Raw genomic sequence first — 23,375 nt, forward strand, 5'->3', positions numbered from 1 at the left:
TATCACTAAATGTTTTTACCTCTAAGTCAGTTTTGATGTCAAGAGGTAATAGTGTCAATGTCAAGCATCAATATCCACTTGTCAGTCACTTTTTATGGTTAACTGACAGTGCTAGTTCCCTTTGAGGATTCCCTGGCATATCATTTTTTTGCAAAAAAAAAAAGTGTAACTTTATGTTAATACCTGCTTGCTAAATTCTGGGCTCAGTGTGTTTTGTGACTGTCAATAAAAAATATATATTTTACCTGAAAGATTAACTTTTCAAATATGAGGTAAGACAGAATCTTTTGACTCTGCCATCAACAAGTCAGGCACATGTTGTAGCTAGAACATGGACCTAAGTCACAGTAATGTGATTGTTCTTCCCCTGGGCAGCAAGTAGAGAAATAAATTATCAGAAGGACTTCTATCTTGATTCAAGCTCCCTTATGTCTCATTTGTTGATGGATGACACATCTGTGGCCATTTGTTCTTTCTTGGATCACAAATCATTTCTCTCTGTCTCTCTGGTGAGCTCTTCAGGATGCCACTAAGGATGGGTAGGTCAGGCACATCCTCTGTGTCTGTTCAACTACTCTCTTCAGATTGGGGAGAACCACTTTTGTCAGCATTCGGGAAGGGACCAGAGGATTCTCCTTTGTTAATCCATTCTGAGTTCTTTCTTTCCTGAAGAAGGGACCATCCTTTTAGCCTCTCCCTCTCTTTCTTGAGGGTCTTCCAAATCCAAATGGCTGAACTTACACCAGGTCATTCAAGACATTAAAATAAAAAAATATATATGTGTGTGTATATATATATATATATATATATATATATATATATATATATATATATATATATATATGTTAAAGGTATTATGCTATGTTATGTATGTTCCTTATGTGTTGCCAGCTTTTGAGGATGTCTTCTTTGCAACCAGCCTTTTATCTGACCACCAGCCATTTGGCCCCTATAAGTTTGGTAAATGATACTATAGGCATAGACCCAAAATTCAATTTTTTTTTCAGCTGGCTTTTTCTGAATCCCTTAGTATTCTCTGAATTTTCCAGAGGATCTCATAACCAAGATCCTGAATGCTGCCCTGGATAAGGAGTTATTATTTTGCCTTCCCCCTGCTGAGGTCCTTTAGAAGGGTGACAAAAAAGGAAAAGTTATTTTAAGAAATAACCCTCCAAGCAGAATATGATGGAAATGTTTTTGCTAGTCATGAATCAAAATAAAATTTAAAATTTTGAGCAACACAAAGACAGTTTAAGTTGATCAATAGCAATGGGTTTCTAGCAGATAGGAGGGTCTTCCCTAGATCTGGGATTATCTAAGTAAATGGACTGAAAATATGCCCCCTCATGGGTCTTCCCCTCCCCACCGTGGCACTCCTGTAAAACCTTCCCAAAACTGTGGCTCCAAATGATTTCAAACACTTGAATGTTGAGAATGTTTGGAATGGCTACAATTGATACTGGACTGATATTTCTTATTCAGCTACCCAAGAAAGTAGGAACTTAGTGACTAGCTCTAGGCCTTTCGTATTCACTTTCCAAAGTTATCAGACACATTTTATCTTTTTCTGTTTGGTTTGCAGTTTCAGGGTCTTTGCTTTCCCTTTCATGGGTCAGCACCCCTAACAGTGTCTAAAGGTGGCCTGGATCCTTTAATAGGCCATTGTAGAGGACACAGTAATAATTTTGTCCATATTTTGAAGACTGCCTTATTCTTACAGATTTCACAAATTGTTAGGAATCTCTGTCTTGGGGAAAATATCTTTTTCTAAGATTGAAATTTTAGATGAACTTGAATGAATCTTTCCTCATATTTTTTCCACAGAATAGTTTTTTTTTTGTGGGGGGGGGTCTTCTGGACTAATCACATGTAACAGTTTTCCTTCCTCAGGTCAATATCTTGAGATTTTCCAATCAATATCTGCTAATTCCTTGGATGTATCTCAAAATTCTAGATCTCATGGACTCTACTAATCTGATTATTCTTGGCCACACTTCACATTTGACAAATTCTATGGTTTGTTTCTAGATACTACTCAGTCTGTAACCACAGATGCATCAGATTTGAATGGGACCTGTGTCTAAAAGGAGGAAGGTCCAGGACATCTATAACTAGCAAGACAATTTAAAGCACATAAATGTTAAGAGATGAATTATCTGTATATGCCAGACCTCCTGCTAGTGCCCACCTTTACAAATTATTATGTTCTGTCAGAGCAAAACATTGTTGCAGACAAGCTGAGCTGGACCAGGACAAACTATCAGAAATGCAAGTTAAGCACAAGGGTTTTCCAGGAATTGGTCCATCTATGGGAAAATTCTCAAGCAGATCTGTTTACCTTTGGCTACAACAGCTAAAACAGATAAAGAAATTCTACTCCAGGATTCCTTACTCAAGCCTGGAAATCAAATGTCCTTGCATTCCCTTGGATACAAATATTTTTGTGTGGCCTTATACCCTTTCCTCTGATAACTTTAGATATTCTAAAGATTTAGAAGGCTTCTCAAATGATAACTGTGGTGACTTTCTTTTGGACCAGGAAGCGACAGTGGTTCCAACTTCTTTTGAATATGGCCAAGGGCATTTACCAGAAGCTTCTTCACAGGATGGGCTTATACACACAAGACAAGGGTTGTTTGGTGCACCCCATCTTTCATTTTCTTCACTTCACTGCCTGGATGTCAGAAACTTGAGACCGCTTAGGCACATTTTTTTAAGCCATGCAGCAAATGTTAAAGGAAGCAAAGAAACCTACTATTGGAAAATCATAGAGTGGGTGTATGGGAAATGTTTTCTAGTTGGTGCCATTCCTAGAACAGGCCCATTTTAAGGCTCAGACACCTTTGATCCTATAGTATTTGTGTAAGTTATTATCTACTGGCCTTTCTTGCTCACCTCTCTAAAGCAATATATAAATGATTTGACTCTTCATGATCACATAATGCCTCACCCCTGTTACTTGACTTAGTCCCATTATACATGCTGTTCTACCCATCTTCGATCAGACCATGTATACATTCTCACCCTGGTCCCCTCAACCATTACTTTCTTCCTTCAGCTTACTCTTCTGCTATTTGTACTCCTGTTGTATATATCTAAGTATTATTATTATGTGATGTATCCACTTATGATAGAACAAGCTGTATTAGTTAGATTTATGTATATTTGGAGGAGATAAAACACATCCTTGGCAGTCCTATGATTCTTTGATTCTTTAGACTCATACAGTCTTACACTCAGTCTTCTTTTAGGTATAGACATGCATAGTCATTTCACAACAATATAGCATGCTGCATTATGCTACCTTTCTTTTTTTTCAGTATTTTACATTTTTATATGTCTTTGTGTCTTATTGGTTATTGTAACCCCAAATAGAACCTGAAAAAAGGTTCTATCTATACATTAATAGACATAACTCAATAAAATGAAGTGGTAAAATGGAAATTGAATTTCAGAAATGTATGGCCAATAGTAAGAAAAGGAATTAACCCAAGAAAATGTAACAGGAAAGAAAGAAGAAAGGAAGAAAGATCACGGTATGCCAGCAGGAGATAAGTGGTCAGAGACACTCGAGAAATTTGGGGAAGGTAGCTGAACAGTCAAAATTAATGGAGAGGGGAGGAACAGTAGTAGAAGAAGGTATGCTGGATATGTGAAAACTACATCTCAACTTGTCTGTTGCTAAACTGATTTCTTGTTTTTTTCCTAGCCTTCAACATCAAGAAAGTCTGAGTCAAAAGGTGACCGTCCTGTGTCTCATCCCAGCAGCACAGCCATCGACAAGGTGGATAAAACTGCAAAACCCAGCAAGAGTGCTTCCAAAAAAAAAGAAAAGGTAATGTAAATTAACCTGTCTTGAACCAGTCTATCAGTCTAGAATGTTCCACACTTCTCTGCTGACCCTCATTCTCACTTACCTAGATGATTTTTTTTAGGCTTACATTTTCATCCAACATACTCTGCAATGCTGGTCAGACAGATTGTCTGTTGATAACAGTGTTCTGTGCTTATATAAGTATGAGAAAAAAAATGTTTCCCTGAGAGGTTTTGTTGGTAACAGCAGACCTCACATGAACAGCTCAAGAGGATTTGTGCAGTGGTAACTCCAAATTCCTTTTCTTGCAGGGGCACAATAGGGGCACAGTAGCTACAGTGGATATAAAAAGTTTACACACCCCTGTTAAAATGCCATGTTTTTGTGATATAAAAAAATGAGACCACCATAAATCATTTCAAAACTTTTCCCACCTTTAATGTGATTCATAACCTGTACAATTCAATTGAAAAACAAACAAATCTGTTAGGGGGAAAAAACAAAACAAAACAAAAACAATAAATAAATACATAAATAAATAAATAAATATATATATATATATATATATATATATATATGTGTGTGTACAGTACACTGGTTGCATAAGTGTGCACACCCTTAAACTAATACTTTGTTGTGTGCACACTCCTAAACTAATACTTTGTTGAAGCACCTTTTGATTTAATTACAGCATTCAGTCTTCTTGGGTACAAATCTGCCATCAATTAAAGAGACACTGATTGACCCTAAGTAAAGTTCAGTTGTCCTAGTAGGATTTTCCTGACATTTACTCAGTTGCCTGCTACAGCAAAAGGCATGATTCACAGAGAGCTTACAAAACATCAAAGGGATCTCATTGTTGAAAGGTGTCAGTCAGGAGAAAGGTACAAAAAAATTTCCACAGCATTGGATATACCATGGAACACAGTGAAGACAGTCATCAAAAAGTAGAGAAAATATGGGACAACAGTAACATTGCAAAGAACTGGATGTTCCTCCAAAATTAATGAAAAGACAAGACAAAAACTGGTCAGGGAGGCTGCCAAGAGACCTACAGCAACACTGAAGGAGCTGCAGGAATGTCTGGGAAGTACTGGTTGTGTAGTACGTGTGATAACAATCTCCTGTATTCTCCATATGCCTGGACTGTGGGGCAGGATTGCAAGATGGAAACCTTTTCTTACACAGAAAAACATCCATGCCCGGCTAAAATTTGCAAAACAATACATCAAGTTTCCCAAAAGTATGTGGGAAAATGTGTTATGGTCGATGAGACCAAGGCTGAACTTTATGGCCACAATTCCAAAAGGTACATTTGGTGGAAAAATAACACTTTGCATCACCAAAGGAACACCATCCCCACGGTGAAGCATGGTGGTGGCAGTATCATGCTTTGGGTGGCTTTTCTTCAGTTGGAACTGGGGCTTTAGTCAAGGTGGAGGGGAATTATGAACAGTTCCAAATAGCAGTCACTTTTGGCCCAAAACCTTCAGGTGTCTGCTAGAAAGCTGAAGATGAAGAGGAATTTCATCTTTCAATATGAGAGTGACCTCAAGCATACATCCAAATCAACAAAAGAATGGCTTAACCAGTAGAAAATTAAAGTTTTAGAATGGCCCAGCCAGAGCCCAGACCTAAGTCCAATAGAAAATCTGTAGGGTGAGCTGAAGAGGGCTGTGCACAAGAGATGCCCTCACAATCTGACAGATTTGGAGTGCTTTTGCAAGGAAGAGTGGGCAAATATTGCCAAGTCAAGATGTGCCATGTTGATAGACCCCTACCCAAGAAGACTGAATGTTTTAATTAAATTAAAAGGTGCTTTAACAAAGTAGTAGTTTAAGGGTCTGCACAGACAACAAAGTATTAGTTTAAGGGTGTGCACACTTATGCAACCAGCGTATTGTACATTTTTTATTTTTTATATTTTTCCACTAACAGATTTGTTTGTTTTTCAACTGAATTGTGCAGGTTATAGGTCACATTAAAGGTGAGAAAAGTTTTGAAATTATTTATTGTGATCTCATTTTTTTTATATCACAAAAACCTGGCATTTTAACAGGGGTGTGTAAACTTTTTATATCAACTGTAGCTGCTGGGGTACGTAGGACATGTGAAAAACACACCAAAACACCAAACCAGTAAAGCGTACAATACATAATGTATGGTAACACCTCACTTATAATTCACTGTTAAAAAAATGAAAGGCAATTTCCCTATGAAAAAACAGTGAATGCCATGATCTTACAAATACTGGCAATGTTCACCACAAAGGAGATATTCATTTGTCAATCTTAAGGACTACAGTGTAGCTACCAAAACAGCAGAGGTGGGTTAGATGTTATTCACAAATTTATTTGCACCTCAGTAGAAAGAGGAAAAATATCATTAACCAACATTCAAGAACAAAAAGTCAGAATTATTTTGCTCTGTGCTGCATTGTAAGGAAATACCTTTAAACAAATACAACATATTTTGTCAGCATTCAAGACGAAACACACATCTTCCTACTGCAAACATTGGTAAATAGCAAAAGTAGTTTAGATGTCTCTTAAAAGTTATTTTAAATGAAGCAAGAGAGTTTGATTAACAGCTCATGGATTACAATGACAAATCAGGAAGAATGTGGGAGAGGATCTATTAGCACTTGTACTAAAAAAAAAAAAAAAAACTGGAAGACTTAAAACATGCAGTCCAGGTAGGTTATTTTGTTGAGCCTTTACAGCCACTGTTAATACATGATAACTGCTCTGAGAACACAAAACAAAATGAAAATAGTTTCTAGAAGCTGTACGAGATGCCTATGACTCGCACTGTTGTCATTTTATTTACATAGAAGTTAAATAAAACAATGTGCATGGTGTCCATGCATGGTAGAAGTGAAACATCTGTATTCAAGGACTGCAATTGCTACCAGGTACTCATGCTGTTTCGCCATCATTGAGCACATTTGGACATCTGTGCCGAGTGATATGATGCCAGCTATTGGACACATTCAAGTCATAGCTTTACAGATTCATCATTCAGAAACATGCTTCTGTTCAAAGATAGTACTGCAATTTTTAAACGTTTTGTCCAACACAAATTTTATATAATACATTTTATATAATGTGTGTGTGCACACATGCTCACTTCTAAGTATGTAGCTAGCATCTTAAGTCTGTTATGCTTGATTTTTATTTGATTTCAGTTGTGTACTGTGGAGAAGTAGTAGCTGGGTTACCTACTCTCAGCGACTCATGGCTCGGCAACAGTCAGGAGCCGATCAGCGCCACCATCCTCAGAAACATTCAAAGATACTACTGCAATTTTTAAACATTTTCTCAGACACAAATTTTGTATAGTAAAAGTTAAATACTGCAGTGTGTGTGTGTGTGTGTGTGTGTGTGTGTGTGTGTGTGTGTGTGTGTGTGTGTGAGTGCGTTCTAAGTATATAGCTATCTTCTTAAGTCTGTTAGTTTTGATTTTTATTTGATTTCAGTTGTGTAGTGCAGAGAAGTACTAGCTGGGTTACCTTCTTTTGCTGGCTCATGGTTCTGCAACAGTCGGGTGCCGAACAGTGCCACCGTCTGGCAGAGACTCACTTCTGTTTCAGTTTGTGTTTCACTCCGAACTCGCAGTGCCATGCCCAAAAAGTTTCACTTCAAAAAGATTTTCTTATGAGCAGCATGACTCACATAAAGGGGGCTTGAAATTAATTCTGGGAAAAGGACCTCTGATATCACTGTACTATGGCAGATCCATTAAAATATAGTAACCACTTGATTATGATGCATTAAAGTAGTCAGAATGCAAAGATATAATGAAGTAACTGAGATAGAATGGCAACCATAAATGAAGACATGATTTTAATTTTCCAGCCCTCTCTAAGGAAAACAGCACCGAGAAAGACAAAAAACGTACCAAGTAAATGCAGCAATATTTCCCACCTAGTATTCTATTTTTGGTTTGCTATTACAGCAGCAGAAATGATCAAGATCTGAATGTTTTGGGCTACCACCATACCACTAAATTTATAAGGTCAAGAATTTTGGACAAAGAAATAATTTGGGGGGATGGCAACATCAGGAAAACATTTTAAATGTTACTATAATTCATTTACAAACTGCGATGGTGGTGCTGCGGTAGCATTGTCGCCTCATAGTAAGACGTTGTCCTGTTCGATTCTCAGCTAGAGTGTCTTCTGTGTGGAGACATGCATGAATGGGCGTACCTACGTTGAAGGTTGTGCGTCAGGGCCGACAACTCAGCACGTAAAAATCTACTGCCAATCATTAGCGGACCGGAGTTCCGCTGTGGTGACTCCTAACCGGGAAAAGCCAAAAGACACAACAACAACAATAACTATAATTCATTTACAAATTTAGAGGGGGTTTGTATGTAAATAAAGAAGGAGATTTGGAGTTAATTATACCAGTGGTATATGCTACTTTTTAAAAAAAGTGTTAAAGTGGAAACTTAAAAAGATAAAAGATTAATAGTAAAATTGTATAAATATAAGTATGACACATTTTGGGGTATGATAAAAGGGAAAAGGAGTGTGTAAATGAAGAAATAAAATGTTATCAAGAAAAATCATTTTGTGGAAAATAACAATTGGTAAAATAGAAAAAGAAAGAAAAGTACTGTATAAGAATGTAATGATAAAAATTACTATATAAAACTATGGAAAATTTTAACAGATGAAAAAAAAAATAAAGCTATAAGATAACAAGCAAATTGTGTAATAATAAAGTAGAATGTCAGGATTTTTTTTGTGGAGACTGGTAATAGATAAATTACCAGTAAAAGGAAATATGCCTTATAAAAGGAAAAGTGATAGAATATATAAGGAAAATTATGAATATGTGTAACTATATTTGTGTATCTATATATTTGTACATTTGTAAATATTTGTTAATTTGTTGTAAATAAGAGTTCTTTTTTGTATATAAAAAAGTAACTGCTACTCTTTTCATTAGGTGCCATGGAATCTTTTACATTCACTTGAGTAGCTCAAACAGATTTTATTTTATTTAACATTTGTTTGCTGGGAAGGTCCGGCTTGGAATGAGCCAATTTTCAGTGGAGGCCCAGAGAGAAATGCTCCAGATGCATGTCTTTGTAATGTGGGAGGAAACCCACATGAACGACAATGAGACTCTGCACAGAAGGCACCCCAGCTGAGAATCAAACCAGTGAACCTCTTGCTGTGAGGCGACAACACTAACAGCTGCACTACTGTGCTGTCCCTTGGTTTAATGTCTCAGTCAAAGAATGGCATATTCAGGAGTGCAGCATCCCCCCCCCCCCCATGCTGCACTGAAGTTTGGCTATCGCTGTACCTGATCTGGACATGGAACACATAGCCTTCTGCACCAAAGGTGAGTGTGCTACCTGTCTAGTGCCTGTCCTTATTTAGTGACTGCAATCTACAAATATTTGACAGCAATTTGTTTTCTCAACAATTATGAATAAAACTAAAAATAATAGAGGACAAAAAGGGACAAATTTTAAATATTATTTCTTATATTTATTAACCAGGTAAACCTACTGGGCAAAGTATCCCTTTTCAGAGATGACCTACCAGAACAGGCAAATATTGAAGAAAGGATTCAAATTCTGTATCTTTGACTACAGTGAGCAGTTCGTAGTCAAAGTGCCAGACAGCTCCAAATCACTTAAAGCATGAAAAGGACAATAAATGCTGTGGATACATGCATTTTCTGAACAATTAAAAGTATGAAATAATAATGACTGGCTTTTTTGACTGACAGTAATCAATGATTTACAAGAACAAAGAATTTAACAGAGGACAGGGCATGAATATGAGGAAAAATCAGTGATGTTCTGCAAAACTGGAGATTCGCTGTTCTAATTCACTTAAAAAAATTAGCAGAACACCAGGTTTTGCATCAACATGTATTTTCTGAACCGAAGCTATGGAATTCTAATAAGAGGCATTACTGATTGTGTGAAAATCTCAGTGAATTTTAACCCTCAGATTTATCAGAAAATGAATATATGACTGAAGATTTGGCACTTAGTGCAAATTATTAGAGCTGTAAGCTCTTAATGAGCAGCGTCCTGTAGTCAAGGGTGCAGGGTTTGATTCTTTCTAACTCCCTTTGCCTAGTCTCTGATTTTGAACAAGTCATTTAACTAGACAGTGCTCCTGGGTTACCCCTTTACTTGGTTTAAAAGATAAGACTATTTATGAGGTTAACCTGCAGTGGTGGTGCTGCGGTAGCGTTATCGCCTCACAGTAAGATGTTGCCCTGTTTGATTCTCAGCTAGAGCGTCTTCTGTGTGGAGACATGGGTGAATGGGCGTACCTTTGTTGAAGGTTGTGCGTCAGGGCTGGCAACTCGGCACGTAAAAATCTACTGCCAATCATTAGCGGACCGGAGTTCCGCTGTGGCAACCCCTAACCAGGAAAAGCCAAAAGATACAACAACATGAGGCTAACTTAGTAAGAGCAGAGGTGGATCATGTTAAATTGGGGCCCTAGGCAGGGTAATGAAGCAGCCCCCTCCTTGTAGCCATATCTGTATCCCATTATTTATCTGTCTCTCCCCAATTATCATAGAACAATGTTCAAGCCTGTTAGTGTACATACTATTTTTACTTTTAAAATGATCACATAGATTTGGATTCAGTGTAAACTTTTATTAAGAAAAAACACTAACGGACACTTGATGAACAAAACAAAACACTCATATATTGAAAATAGACAACATGAGCAACAGCAAAATTCTTCTCCTTTGAAACTCACATTTATTGAACATGCATGTTGTAATCCATTAAACTACAACACACATACAGAGATTCATAGTCAAACAGCATATACTGAAGCATTAATTATCATCTATTTAAAGGTGCAAGAATTTTAAAGACAAATGTGTAATGCACTTGCTAACAGCTTGGGAGAGCTTACTGGGCAAAAGTGTCTCCTTTCAGGGGCTGCTCAACAACACTGTCTGGTAAGATGTTAGACTGATGGGATCAAAAGTTACACAGTACAGGAAGCAACTCATAAACAGCTCATAGCCTTACTGTTGTGCACTAGTACCAGTTAACTGTTGTAGCCCAACATAGTGTATTTCACACCCATGTACCTGCAAAAAACAAGTTAAATTAAAAATGCATTCATAGTTAATATTTTAATGTAAAACTGTAGACTTAATTCACAGACAAATAATAAACACAATGTCAACAGTCAACAAAACAAGGAAACCAAGAATTGTACACAAAGAACATGGCTCATGTGATGAAGCTCCTGTTTATTACAAATTATTAATTTGTGTATACCATATCTACTCTGGGATTTAAGACATACACACACACACACACACAAAATATATACTCTCTGCCTCCTGATGTTTTTTGGTTTATAGTTACTTATTAGGCTGTTGCTTTGTAAGGATATTCAGAAGCCTAGCCCTGTAGTCCCATTGTTGTTAGACTTGTAATTTAAGTACGAATAACTTAGAGTCGGCAGAACATTTACATGTTACCCGATCTATAAGGGAAAAGGATGCTAATCTAAGAGCGAATTTGCAGTTTCCCATTCATTCATCCAGATTAAATTTTAATATAGTAAGGGAAGTACTTTGCTTTATGTGGAACAGAAAATTATTATGAAGAAGTATTTTTCCTTGTGATACATTTCTATCCCTCCAACATGTTCTGTTTATGTTGCAAAAGAGAAAAAGATCTCTTGAGTGGGTGTTTATCTCTCCATTGGACCTCTGGATCAGAGAGGATAGTGTCTGTTGAGGCTTTGGACACACTGTAGCATCACTCCTGGTCCTTTGCCACCAGTGAAATCCCTGATATTTAAGGAGTCACTGACCTATGCAAAGGTATTCAGTGTTTTACAGGATGTAGAACCCTATTTTTCCATTTTAATGGAAAATGTTATTGTAGCCTCCTACCTAGCTATGTCCTTCTTCATGGTGATCCTGTTTAAAGCAGCAGTCTGTAACTTTCTGATATGATACAGTGGTCATATGTATTCTCCCACTTCTGTCATAGCACATTGTGTGATGCATTCAAGAGGTAGGTACTATGGATTAAGTCATGTAGTCCTGAGCAGCAGGAGGCTACTCAATCCCCTTGCTTCCTTGGGTCATACAAGTCAGGGAACCACTTGCTTCCTGAGAGCTTTTCTTCAAGAGCCTCTATTAAAAACACATTTCATAACATATGCAATATCAGATAAATTATGTGAGTTTGAAAAATATGAAATATAGAAGCTCTTTTCGTATACACCGGTGCTAGTATCTGTAAATGCTGATTTTATATAGCAGATTTATGAAAAAATTGTATTTTATTTGCCAAAAATTACTAATGCTATTAGCAAACAATGGGCTATATATATATCTCTAGATCCAAGATATCAGTGGATCAGTGGGTGATTTGTTCATCTATTCAAGAACTTTCCAATGATACATGACAAGAGGGGGTAATATACTGCTGTTTTGTGATATTGCCGAATCTGTTGAAATTATGTATATAATATTTTTACAATATTTCAAAACAATAGGAATCTGCAAAACCACATGTGTTACAAGGCAAGTATCAATAGCAACATTGTGTGCCTTAATGCTTTGTATAAGATGGTTCAATTTATTCACCTGCAGGTCACACAGCTTTCATGAAATTAATGCAGTTATGAAAATATAACTAATAGTCATAACCGCTTCACCAAAAACATTTTTTGGTTTGTTTCACATTAAATTGTGTTTTTTTGACAATTTATTGGCAAATCATTGAGGGTTAAAGTCAGAAAATAATGACAGACATTTGAGTTTCAGACTTTACACCATTCAGAAAAATTAATGCTAATGCAAAACTTGCTATTCTATCAATTTTCTAAGTTAGAAAGTGTTCCTATTTTTGGGCCTTTGTCCCCCCAGTATTGATGGCCTTGTCCAGATTTCTTTCTGTAAGCGGTTGAGAGGTATACTTAGAATGTCTTCACATTATGCCAATCCTTGATTGTAATCTTTTGCTATCACACATAATTTACATATGCCGTCTCCAGCATGACATTATCACTTTCCATGTTTTTGCATTTTTACTTTAAGCATGGAAAATGTCTCATATTTGTACTGTTTTTGTAATCACTCCTGAATAACTCTAGATGTTATGTTGTCCTATCTCGCTGTAATTCTTGCAGGTTGGGTTTGGATCTGATCTTGGCTCCAACTCAGCCGAATACTAAAGCTCGAGAGCTTCCACTGGCTCGAGGCTAACCCCTATCCCATGATGCTCCAGGACACATTTCCAGATTTTGTTTGCCACTCAAACGATCGAGAAGTTTTCCTGCTGGCTCATTGGCTAAGTATAGTTTTCTGTTGGTTTAATCTATCTAAAACTCTTTCTTTCTACTCCTTTTATCTCTGGAGAGTTAGTTTGTCATGTTGCTTGTGTTAGGTAACTGTAGTTAGTAGTTAAACCCCTTCCCAAACCTGGTGAGAGTTTCCGTTTAACTTAGAGGGCTGTCATGGCCCGTTTAAGTTAGAGGGTCGCTTCCCCCCCGTGTTTCCTTGTCCTGTCTCTGTAACAGAATCCATTTAAGTTAAAAGATTCTTATTCTTCCTTTCCTTTTTTCTGCTTGTTGCTGAAAATAAATAAATAAATAAATAAATAAATAAATAAATAATAAGGTTTAGAGGAAGTTTCCCCTTAGGTAGTTTTTGCTGTTGCTTAGTTAGTTTAATGTTTTTTTATAATGTTGGCCTTGTTTTTTCTTTTATCGCATAATGTCCAAAGACATGGATAGAGAAAGGGAACCCAAGGAACATAAGCAGTCAGGGTTCAAAAAGTGTGATAAATGCACACAGAAGATGTATCTTACAGATGGGGGACATGAGCTGTGTTTATTGCCTCAGTGCCATCCACTTACAGGACCCCTGCACCATATGTCACTGGTTCAGTAGCAGGGTGCTCCATAAGCGTAGAAATAAGTTATTTGCAAAAGGTTTGTTGAAATGGCCTTTTGTAGAAGCTTTAGACAGCTGTCAGAGCTCCAAATTATCCATCCCTTCTTCAACCCAGTCAAAGTCAACCAAATGACCAGCTACAACAGCTCCAGTTTCGAAGCCACCAAAAAGAGAATGTCGTCAGAACTGAGGGCTCTCGATTCTGATAGACCCAGAACTTCTTCTTTGGCACTAAAAGTGTCCATGGAGCTGACAGAAGTATAGAGGAGTCGGTCTCCTTTATTGGAGCTGATATCCCCAATGTTGAGATCTCCTATCCTGGAGAGAGGGAGATCCCCTTCTTTGTCCATCCATTCTTCCAGGAGTTTATCTGATGAAGATGTGGAGTGGGTGGTGAAGAGATTGCTTTGAACATCGGCCTTGGCAAAAATTTTGTCGTCTCTGGACCCAAAGGAATTGGAGCCATCCCATACGAAGCCTACTTCATTGATTCCTCCTCCAATCACTCTGGAGTCTTCGGAGCCAGAGAGTTTGGATCCGATAGCAGCGGAACCATTGGCACAGAGTTCTGACTTTGGCTCTGATGTCCTTGGCTCCTTCTAATGTCGAGGAGTCTAGGAGCCGATGCTGGCCATTCGGGTTTGGGGAGGGGAGCTGGCGTGGACAGTCATCCGACCCAACTCTACCCCTTGGTGCCTCAGCTAGGTTGAGCATGGCACCTACCTCAGTTTTGGAGCCACCTGCTACACCTTGGAGTTGGGATTCTGTCTCTTTAGAGTGGAGGGCCTCCGTGGAGCAGGGCGTGGAGGCCTTTGAACTGACGAAGAGAGTGCTGTCTCCTTAGACAACCCTGCTCTCGGATCCAACTTCTCACCCCTCCCAGGTGCCAGTGTCTGTCTCGCCACCACCACCCCTCCAAAGCGCAGAGACCCAGAGCCTCAGGAAGCCTCTGCTAGCGGCATTGTCTCTTCCAAAACTTCTACGGAGTACCCCTCTGAGGAAGTCCCTCAGAAGAGACTGTGCAAGAGGAAGCACATAGACTCCCCTGAATCTGTCACTTCTGATACCGATTTGGATGAGTCGGAAGGGTCCCCACGGTCTCCCTCTGAGGATGTCTCCTTTGCAGACATCCTTGAGATCCTGAAATAGAGGGGTGGCTGGAAGCCCACCAACCCTTCAGAGAATGAATTGGTATACCTGGAATCATTTGGGTCTCACCCTTCCATCTCCTGAGTGACTCTCCCTTTTGACCAACTGTTAAGCGTCTTGTCTCGTAAAGCCAGGACATCGCCTGATACAGTGGAGCCTGTTCCGAGGAGGCCTAACAAATTTATCACTGCTCCCTCAGAGAAGGAATTTTTGACTAAGGGTTTCCCTGTAGATGCAATGGTGGTGCCACTGGCCACCACGAAGGAGCTATCGGAGACCTCCTCATCTGTTCATCCTCCTAACAAAGAATCCAGGACTATGGACAGATATGGAAAGCATGCTTTTTCTTCAGCAGCCTTCACCCTCTGGTCACTGAATTACCTTACCTATTTTACGAGACTTCAAAGGGATCTCCTCAAAGAGCTTAGAGATACCCTTCTGGGTACCATAGCTTTGGGGTCCATGGACAAAGTATCCTCTCAGCTCTCTACCCTCAATTCCATCATAAACTCCTCCATGTGACTAATTTCATATGCAGCTGATGGAGCAAGCAGAGGAGCTGCAACAGAAATTTCCCTGAGGAGACATTCCTGGATGCGCCTTTGCAAGTTTGCCGAACCCTTCAAGTCTTCCTTCACCAATGCCCCATTTGATGGTTCATCCCTTTTTGGACCAAAGGTGAAAGATACTTTGACCAGGTGCAAGCAGGATGGAAAAACCTTGTCTGCCATTGGAGTCCATTTTTCTGATCCGTCTAGACCTTATCCCAAAGGTAAAAGGGTGGAAAGATGTGGTTCTACAAGTCCCAAAAAGGTTTTTCGGATGCACTTGGTGACTCTTCCTCCAAGGGCAGAGGAGGAAGTTATAATGGAAGATGCTGACCTCACGGCAGAAGGGGTCCATAGAATCAGGGCGACAGAGATACGTTCTCTGACAGGCCCTTCCAGTGCTCCTGAAGGGAGGCCCACCTGCACTTCTCTGGAGGCAGTTGGGGGTCGATTGTCACTGTCCCCAAGCACCTGGCAGGAAATTTCCCAAGACAAATGGGTACAAACAATTATATCCAGAGGCTATTACATACTATTTTCTGTTCCCCCACCGGTAAACCATTCCTTACCAGATGTCCCACCTGGTCAAAAAGACTATGCAACACAAGAGATTCTCTTGCTGCTAGAAAAAAAAAGTCATCCAAGAGGTCCCCGCAGACCAAATTGGGTCCGGAACTTACTCAAGATTCTTTTTAGTACCAAAAAAGACAGGGGACTGGAGATCTATTCTAGATCTCAGCAAGCTAAATAAAGCAGTGAAGAAATCAAAGTTCTGGATGGTCACTCTGTAGTCAATATTCCTGTTTATTGGGAAAGATGACTGGATGTGCTCAATAGATCTCCAGGATGCGTACTACCATATAAAGATGGACAGGTGATCCAGGAGACATTTATGCTTTCGGCTGTGAGCCAATCATTACCAATTTCGAGCGCTGATCTTTGGTCTCACTACAGCCCCCAGAGTGTTCACCAAATGCATAGCAGTGGTCACGGCTCACTTGAGATGTCAGGGATTCCGGGTGTTTCCATACCTAGATGACTGGCTCCTCTCCTCCACCACCAAGCATCTACTACTATGGGCGAAAGACAAAACAATGTCACTTTGCTCCAGACTAGGCATCACAGTAAAAAATCTGCCTTGTTGCCATCTCAGCATATTACCTTCTTAGGCGCAGAACTGGATTCAAGAAATATGACTGTAAAGCTTACCCTGGGCAGAATACAGTCCCTTCATCAGCAAGCCAAAATTTTGATATCAAAGAAGAAAGTTCAGGTCAGATATGTGCTGCAAGTTCTTGGTATGATGGCAGCAGCTATTCTTCTAGTTCCCCTAGCATGGCTACACATGAGGGTCCTGCAGTGGTTACTATTTGCTCAGTGGTCAATGCAAGATCTTCCTCTTTCACATCAGACTATCATCACGGAATCTTGCAAAAAGGATCCCCTTTGGTGGCTGCAGACAGACCAGTTGTATCAGGGCCACCCTCTTCTCTTTCCCCAACTGAATGCAGTACTGACCACAGATGCTTCCCAGATTGGGTGGGGGAGGCATTATCTGGGGATGACCGTCCAAGGTCTATGGCAAGAACATGAAAGCCACTTGCACATCAACGTCCTGGAGATGAGAGAGGTGCTTTATGCGTTGCAGGCATTTCAGGACTCTCTACCCATGGGAACGGTTCCAATTCAGACAGACAATATGTCAGTAGTGTGGTATATAAACAAGCAGGGAGGAACCAAATCTTACCCACTGTGTCGGTAGGTGCAGCGAGTTTGGCAATGGGCGAGCGCTTGTCAATGTTTTCTAATAGCAACGCACATCCCGGGGAAATCCAATGTGATAGTGGACAGATTCTGTTGCCTCATGAGTGGTCCTTGAAGACAGAGATTGTGGAAAAGATCTTCCAGAAATGGGGCCAGACTTGCTGAGATCTTTTCGCCATGTCCATGAATGCCAAATGCTGCAACTACTTTGTCCTCATTCCCCGTCCGGGGAAGTCACCCAGGGATGCACTGGTTCACGACTGGCCCCTGGGACTTCTCTATGCCTTTCTCCCTTTTCCTCTAATTACCAAATTACTGCAGAAAGCCAGGTCATTGAAAAGCACTATGATCCTCATTGCTCCTTACTGGCCTCGGCAGGTTTGATTCCCCTTTCTTTGGACCCATCTGCTGGAGGACCCTTGGATTCTGGATCTAATTCCAGACCTCTTGACCCACTCTTTGGGGGAGTTCCATCCATCTATCTGAACCCTCAAGTTGACAGCATGACTACTCCAATTACATGCTTAGCCAGGTGTTACTCCCTTTCCCCTGCATTGAGTCATATTCTCCCCTCGTCCCACCAACCGTCCACGAGGAGACTGTATTCCAGTAAGTGGAAAAGATTTTAATGCTGGGCTGTGGGACAGAACATAGAACCTTTTCAGCTCCTATTTCTGCAATTCTAGAATTTCATTCTAAACTTTTTGATGAAGGAACTGTAGCAGCTACCATCAGAGTTCATTTGGCAGCCATTTCTAATTTCCATACTGGAGAAATGGGAGTTCCTATTATGTCTCATAGACTGTGTAAAGTTTTCCTCAAACATACTTTTCTTCTCAGACCCCCGATCAAAGAACCCCCAGGTCCTTGGGATTTGCATCTCATTCTAACCTCGCTGATTGTACCACCCTTTGAGCCCGCATCATCTTGTGATTTGAAGTATTTGTCATGGAAGACTCTCTTTTTAGTAGCCATAACCTCTGCCAGGAGAGTATTGGAACTGCAAGCTCTTTCTTTTCGTACCCCTTATATCATTTATCACAAGGATAGGGTATCCTTGAGAACTAATCCCTCGTTTATCCCAAAAGTCTGTTCAGAGAATAATATAAACCAATCCATTGAATTGCTGGTATTTTTTCTGAACTACAGCGACAAGGCAGAATATAAACAGCATCACTTGGATGTACGTAGGCAGTTACATTTTTACCTGCATAGGACAAAGGTCCTCAGGAAATCTGACCAGCTTTTTTTGTCCTTTTCTGATAAAAAGAAAGGATTGCCAGTTTCCAAAGTAACTTTGTCAAAGTGGCTTACTGATTGCATTTCCTTCTCTTACAGTAAGAATAATAAACAACTACCAGGGAAGATAAGAAGACATTCCACAAGATCAGTCTCAACGTTCTCTGCTTTTCAGGCCAGACTTCCTATTGATTCTGTTTGTGCAGCTGCTACATGGGTGAGACCTCATACCTTCATCACTCATTACAAAGTGGATGTGGCCTCCCAGAACGGGTCTTCTTTTGGATCCACTGTATTGAAGAGTATTTTTTCCTGAGCCACCAGGGCATAAAGGTGCTAGGGATGCTGTCCCAACCTGCAAGAATTACGGCGAGATAGGACAACATAACATTAATAAGTTATGTACTTACCATAACATTCCATGTTTGTTGTCCATCTCGCCTACATTCTTGCGTCCCTCCCTCCTGCCCCCATCCTGTGTTCCTGGAGGAACTGGTGGGCAACTCTTTACTTATATACATAGTTATGATGATTTCGAGTCTCTGTTTTTCCCTTTGATTTCTTGCCAAACATGTATATATATATATATATATATATATATATATAAAATTTTTTTTTTTTGTCTGGTATACTGATTGGGTTGGTCTAAATCTTGCTTGCAAACAAGATCTGGGGATGTGGCCTAGAGCATCATGGGATAGGGGTTAGCCTCAAGCCAGTGGAAGCTCTCGAGCTATAGTATTTGGCCGAGTTGAAGCTGAGATTGGCTCCGAACCCAACCTGCAAGAATGTAGGCGAGATGGACAACAAACATGAAACGTTATGGTAAATACATAATTTCTTATTTTGTGTATTCAATTTTACTGTGCATGCTTAGCAAATCATATCAGCTTGTAGATACCACCTTGCTGGTATACTTTTAAATATGCATCTGCTGCAGGACTTCAGAATATAAACTTTGAAAACACTGATGAGTAAACTTGTTTCACAAGTGTAGGGGAATTTCCTGTAAGGACAAATGTACTCTTTCAGGAAGTACAGAAATTCTGCTCTCCAGATGGCTATACTTTTACGTGAAGCAATGAGTTAAAAGGGCAGATTTGCCAAGTTATTTTCTGGTTGCCATACTATAATAAAGAGAAGCAATTAAATATAATTCTGTTTATTTGGAGGTCATTACCATGTTTGAGTCAGCACTTTGTTTATTGAAATAAACTATCTAGCACATACCTATTAATCTCCATGTCAATTACCATAGTAATTGTGCTTCTGTGCCGACTGTACACTTATATACTGATGTGCCTGAAGTGAAAGGGAAGGGGAGGGTAGTGACAATGACATTTTTTAAGTAGCAAGACTTGAGATTTCTCTTCCAAAGTCTGGGCAGAGTTTTTGACACAGTTCATGCCTTAGTAGGCATGGCCAGTTAAGAACTTCCCTTGTGTTCTGCAAGACATATAAAATAAATTGATGGAAACCCTTCACATACTAACCTTTTTTGTGAAAAATACCAAACTAGAGAACTAAGGACATACACTCCCCAGTGTGTTTTGACTACTGAAATGTGTAACTTATATTCTTGTCTTTAGATCTGATGTTTGTATGTAATGTAAAAACAGCACTTTCAACTTTCATTTGTTAATGACAATGTCACTCCTCTACTGCAGATTTTATGGTTACATTTTGTAAGGCATCATAATGGATATATTATTCACTTGTTTTAAGCTGGTAAGTATGCTTTAACATCACAAGTTTGGGAAACCTGTCTACTGAGAATGAATCAGAACAAGGCTTGTTGAATTGGTAAAATCATTGGAGTATGTTGGTCACTAAGCTTAAATCTTCTTGTGATTATGTTGACATTTCTTTGTTTTATTCCCTTAGAAGGCTGATGTGCTAATGAACCATTTGCTTTCTCAGTTCCTGCATAAAAAAAAAAGTTTTCATTGCTTATTGCCATCCATCCATCCATCCATGCATATATACATGCATTCATCTTCTAAATGTCTGGTGCTGTTGATGGTCATGGTCGTGGCAAGCTGAGTAGGGCAGACCAGACTTCCTTACCAACAGTTCTTAGCTCATTCTGTGAGATCCCTAAACATTACCAAGAAAGCTCAGATATATATATTCTGTCCAGAGTGTCCTAGGTCTTCCTTGGTGCTTCTTCTCAATGGACCATGCTTGGCACACCTTGTACTGTAGGCACCCAGGAGGCACCCTCTGTTGGTGCTTAGACCACCTCATCTTTCAATAAAGATAATCAATGGCTATACTCTGAGATCGTCCTAGATTCCCATTCTCCTCATTTTGTCAAACACAGTGAGCCCTTTGGGTCACTGCCTAAAATTCATTACAAGTATGGATGGGAAGGTAATATACCTTCAGAAAAGGGCATGACACCAATACTTTTCCTCTCCTTCTGACAGATGCATCTTTGCAATGGAAGTTTGCAAACTTTATTGGTGCATATTCATTGACTTTTTCCAGGCATTTGACCTTGTTGACCATCTCATATACACCAAGGAGCTTGCACTTTATAGCCACAACTCCTCCTTCATAAGCTGGTTCTCCAACTGCCTACACAGCAGAGTCCTTAGAATCATACACTATGACACTCAGTCTTCCCTCATAGTATTATTCAGTATTCTCCAGTGCCTAGTCCTTGGATTTGTTATTGACTCCCTCATCATCTCTCCGAGGACCCAAAATATGCTGCATGCAGATGAACTTGGTATCTGGGAAGGCTTTGTATTGAAAAGTCGGCACTCAAAATGCCAAGTGCTGACAAGGCAATGAAAACCCATGAGAAGAGTGAATCTCGAAAATTGCTGTTGTCTTTTAAACTTTGTTTTTGCTGGGGGGCAAGCCACCCTGCGCCCCTTTTACCCTCTCAAACTTATATATACCAACTCCAACATTGCCATACCTTGGAGAAAAGGGAATATTCTGAAAAATAGCAATTCGGACTTAGTATATAGGTCTGTTCTTTTGGCCATTCAATCTCTGTATCTTGGGACTCAATTAAGCGGGTCCCAACATTTCAAATGGTTATCATTTGGGAAGTGGGTATTTCACTGAAATCATTTGTAACTCTTTAAACTGCACCCCAGATCAAGTTGACCTCATTGTTTGTTGAAGTCATAATCACCTTAGCTTTTTCAGAGATGGTGGCCTTCTGAAAGTGGTACAGTCCTTTGAATGCCTGGGAGTTTGGCTTGATCGTACCTTGATCTTCTCTACCCATATGGATAATGTGTTGAATAAAATATTAGCATAACAAACTTGTAAACCAGGGAAGGCTGGCTCACATTTGACAAAGAAATTATTCCCATTCTTGTGTCCAACCTTGCTGTCATTAACTTCATCTCAACAAGGAACCTACAAAAACTCTAAACTGGATAAAACTGCATTTGTCAAATTATTGTTGGTGTAGGTAAAGAGTATCGCCGTTGTTCATCAGACAAACAAGTTGGTTTCTGACTAACTGAAGACTGACTATTTTTATGTACACTAAAATATAAACTTTTACATGTAACTCAATTTTAGGTCCTTACACTGCCTAATTTCTATGAAACAACACCCTTAGTCTTTCAAATTCTCATATTATTCTGTCACCCTGGCCATCCCTCATTGTTCCCTCAGGTGTATTGAAAAAGATTTCTCATACTTGGGCCTTACAGCTCAGAATAAACTGCTATTACTTGCCATTTCCCTGCCCTTACTTCCTTTTCCAGTTGATTTAGATTGCATATTCAGCAACATAGTGAATGAAGATATAGTGTCTTCTTCAGAGGAGAAAAGACACATCCTTGGCTAAGTCCTATAACTCACTGATTCCATTCATACTAATGCTGACAATGTGAATACAACTCATTCTCTCCAGATATGGAGACCATATTGGTACACAGCATGTTACTGGGGTCCTCTCTGTTACAGCACATCTGACAAGACATTCCAGAGCACAAATTCATACGCCTTCTTCAGTTCCAAAAAACAAACATACGCCTTATTGGTGAACTCCCATGACTCCTCAGGCATCCCAGCAAGGATTAATAGTTGATCTGGTGTTCCATAGTCAGGATGTAATCTGCAGTGCCCTGCTCACACAGAAGCATAAGCTCCTTTGTGTATTTTTTATGTAACTGATGTGTTCTAGACCTGGTTACAAATGTCCATGCATTAGACTATTAAGTCCTTCCCAGAAAGACCACTCAGGAATTAGGCAGGCAGTATAGGAGTCTTGTAGCAAGCCCAGTCTAATCTATGGAGTCATAAAACCTGGTCTTTGGTTATCCATTTTCACTCATAGTACTAGCTGCTGCCAGGTTCAGTCCAACAATCAGGTCCCTGTTACAGCTTGAACTCCTTCCCTACTTCTCACAATCAGTGCTGTTTCCTGTTTACCTCAGAATGCATTTGCTAAACTTTCTGTGAGATATGATTGACTGCAACCCAAGCAGATAAATGGAAATCATTTTTCCTTTGTGATTTCTCTTGGGAGTTTTAGTTAAGAATTGTTTCTTCTAGCTAGGTTATCTAAATTTATAGATGTAATGGGATCCTATCTCGCCTACATTCATAACTGATGGGCTCGGAGCCGATCCATCGGCTCCGACTCGGCCAACTAATACACTAGAACGAAGTCTCTTATTGGCTGGGCTACTCCCTATCCCAGGATGCACTACACCTGCTTCCCCAGATCTCGTTTGCCGCATTGCAAGCTGGACGTGGTCTCGACTTGGCTGGAGCTAAGTGGTTTTCTTTACCTTTACTGGTCTTTGACCTTGGGTTTTTTCCTCTGAATATTGATAAAACAGCTGTTTTAACAGCTACTCTCTGTAAATTGTGTGTTTTTTGATAACTTGTGTGTGAAGTGATTATAGGTACTTTATTTCGCTGTCGGGCAAGGCCCGTTTAAGTTAGAGGGCCTTT

General features: G+C 39.6%; 1 protein-coding gene across 4 annotated transcripts in view; it reads left to right on the forward strand.

Moving 5' to 3' along the window:
• Nucleotides 1-23,375, forward strand: part of LRRC71 (leucine rich repeat containing 71) — a 2,015,367-nt gene that overhangs the window by 1,502,255 nt on the left and 489,737 nt on the right. For all 4 annotated transcript variants that reach the window (XM_044079834.1, XM_044079832.1, XM_044079831.1 and 1 more), the window contains one exon: nucleotides 3,710-3,835. In XM_044079834.1, coding sequence (XP_043935769.1) covers nucleotides 3,710-3,835 — 126 coding nt within the window. The remainder of the gene's footprint in view (nucleotides 1-3,709; nucleotides 3,836-23,375) is intronic.

The sequence above is a fragment of the Protopterus annectens genome, chromosome 8.part0, assembly GCF_019279795.1.
Source record: "Protopterus annectens isolate FY-2018-M chromosome 8.part0, PAN1.0, whole genome shotgun sequence".
Lineage (NCBI taxonomy): Eukaryota > Metazoa > Chordata > Ceratodontiformes > Protopteridae > Protopterus > Protopterus annectens.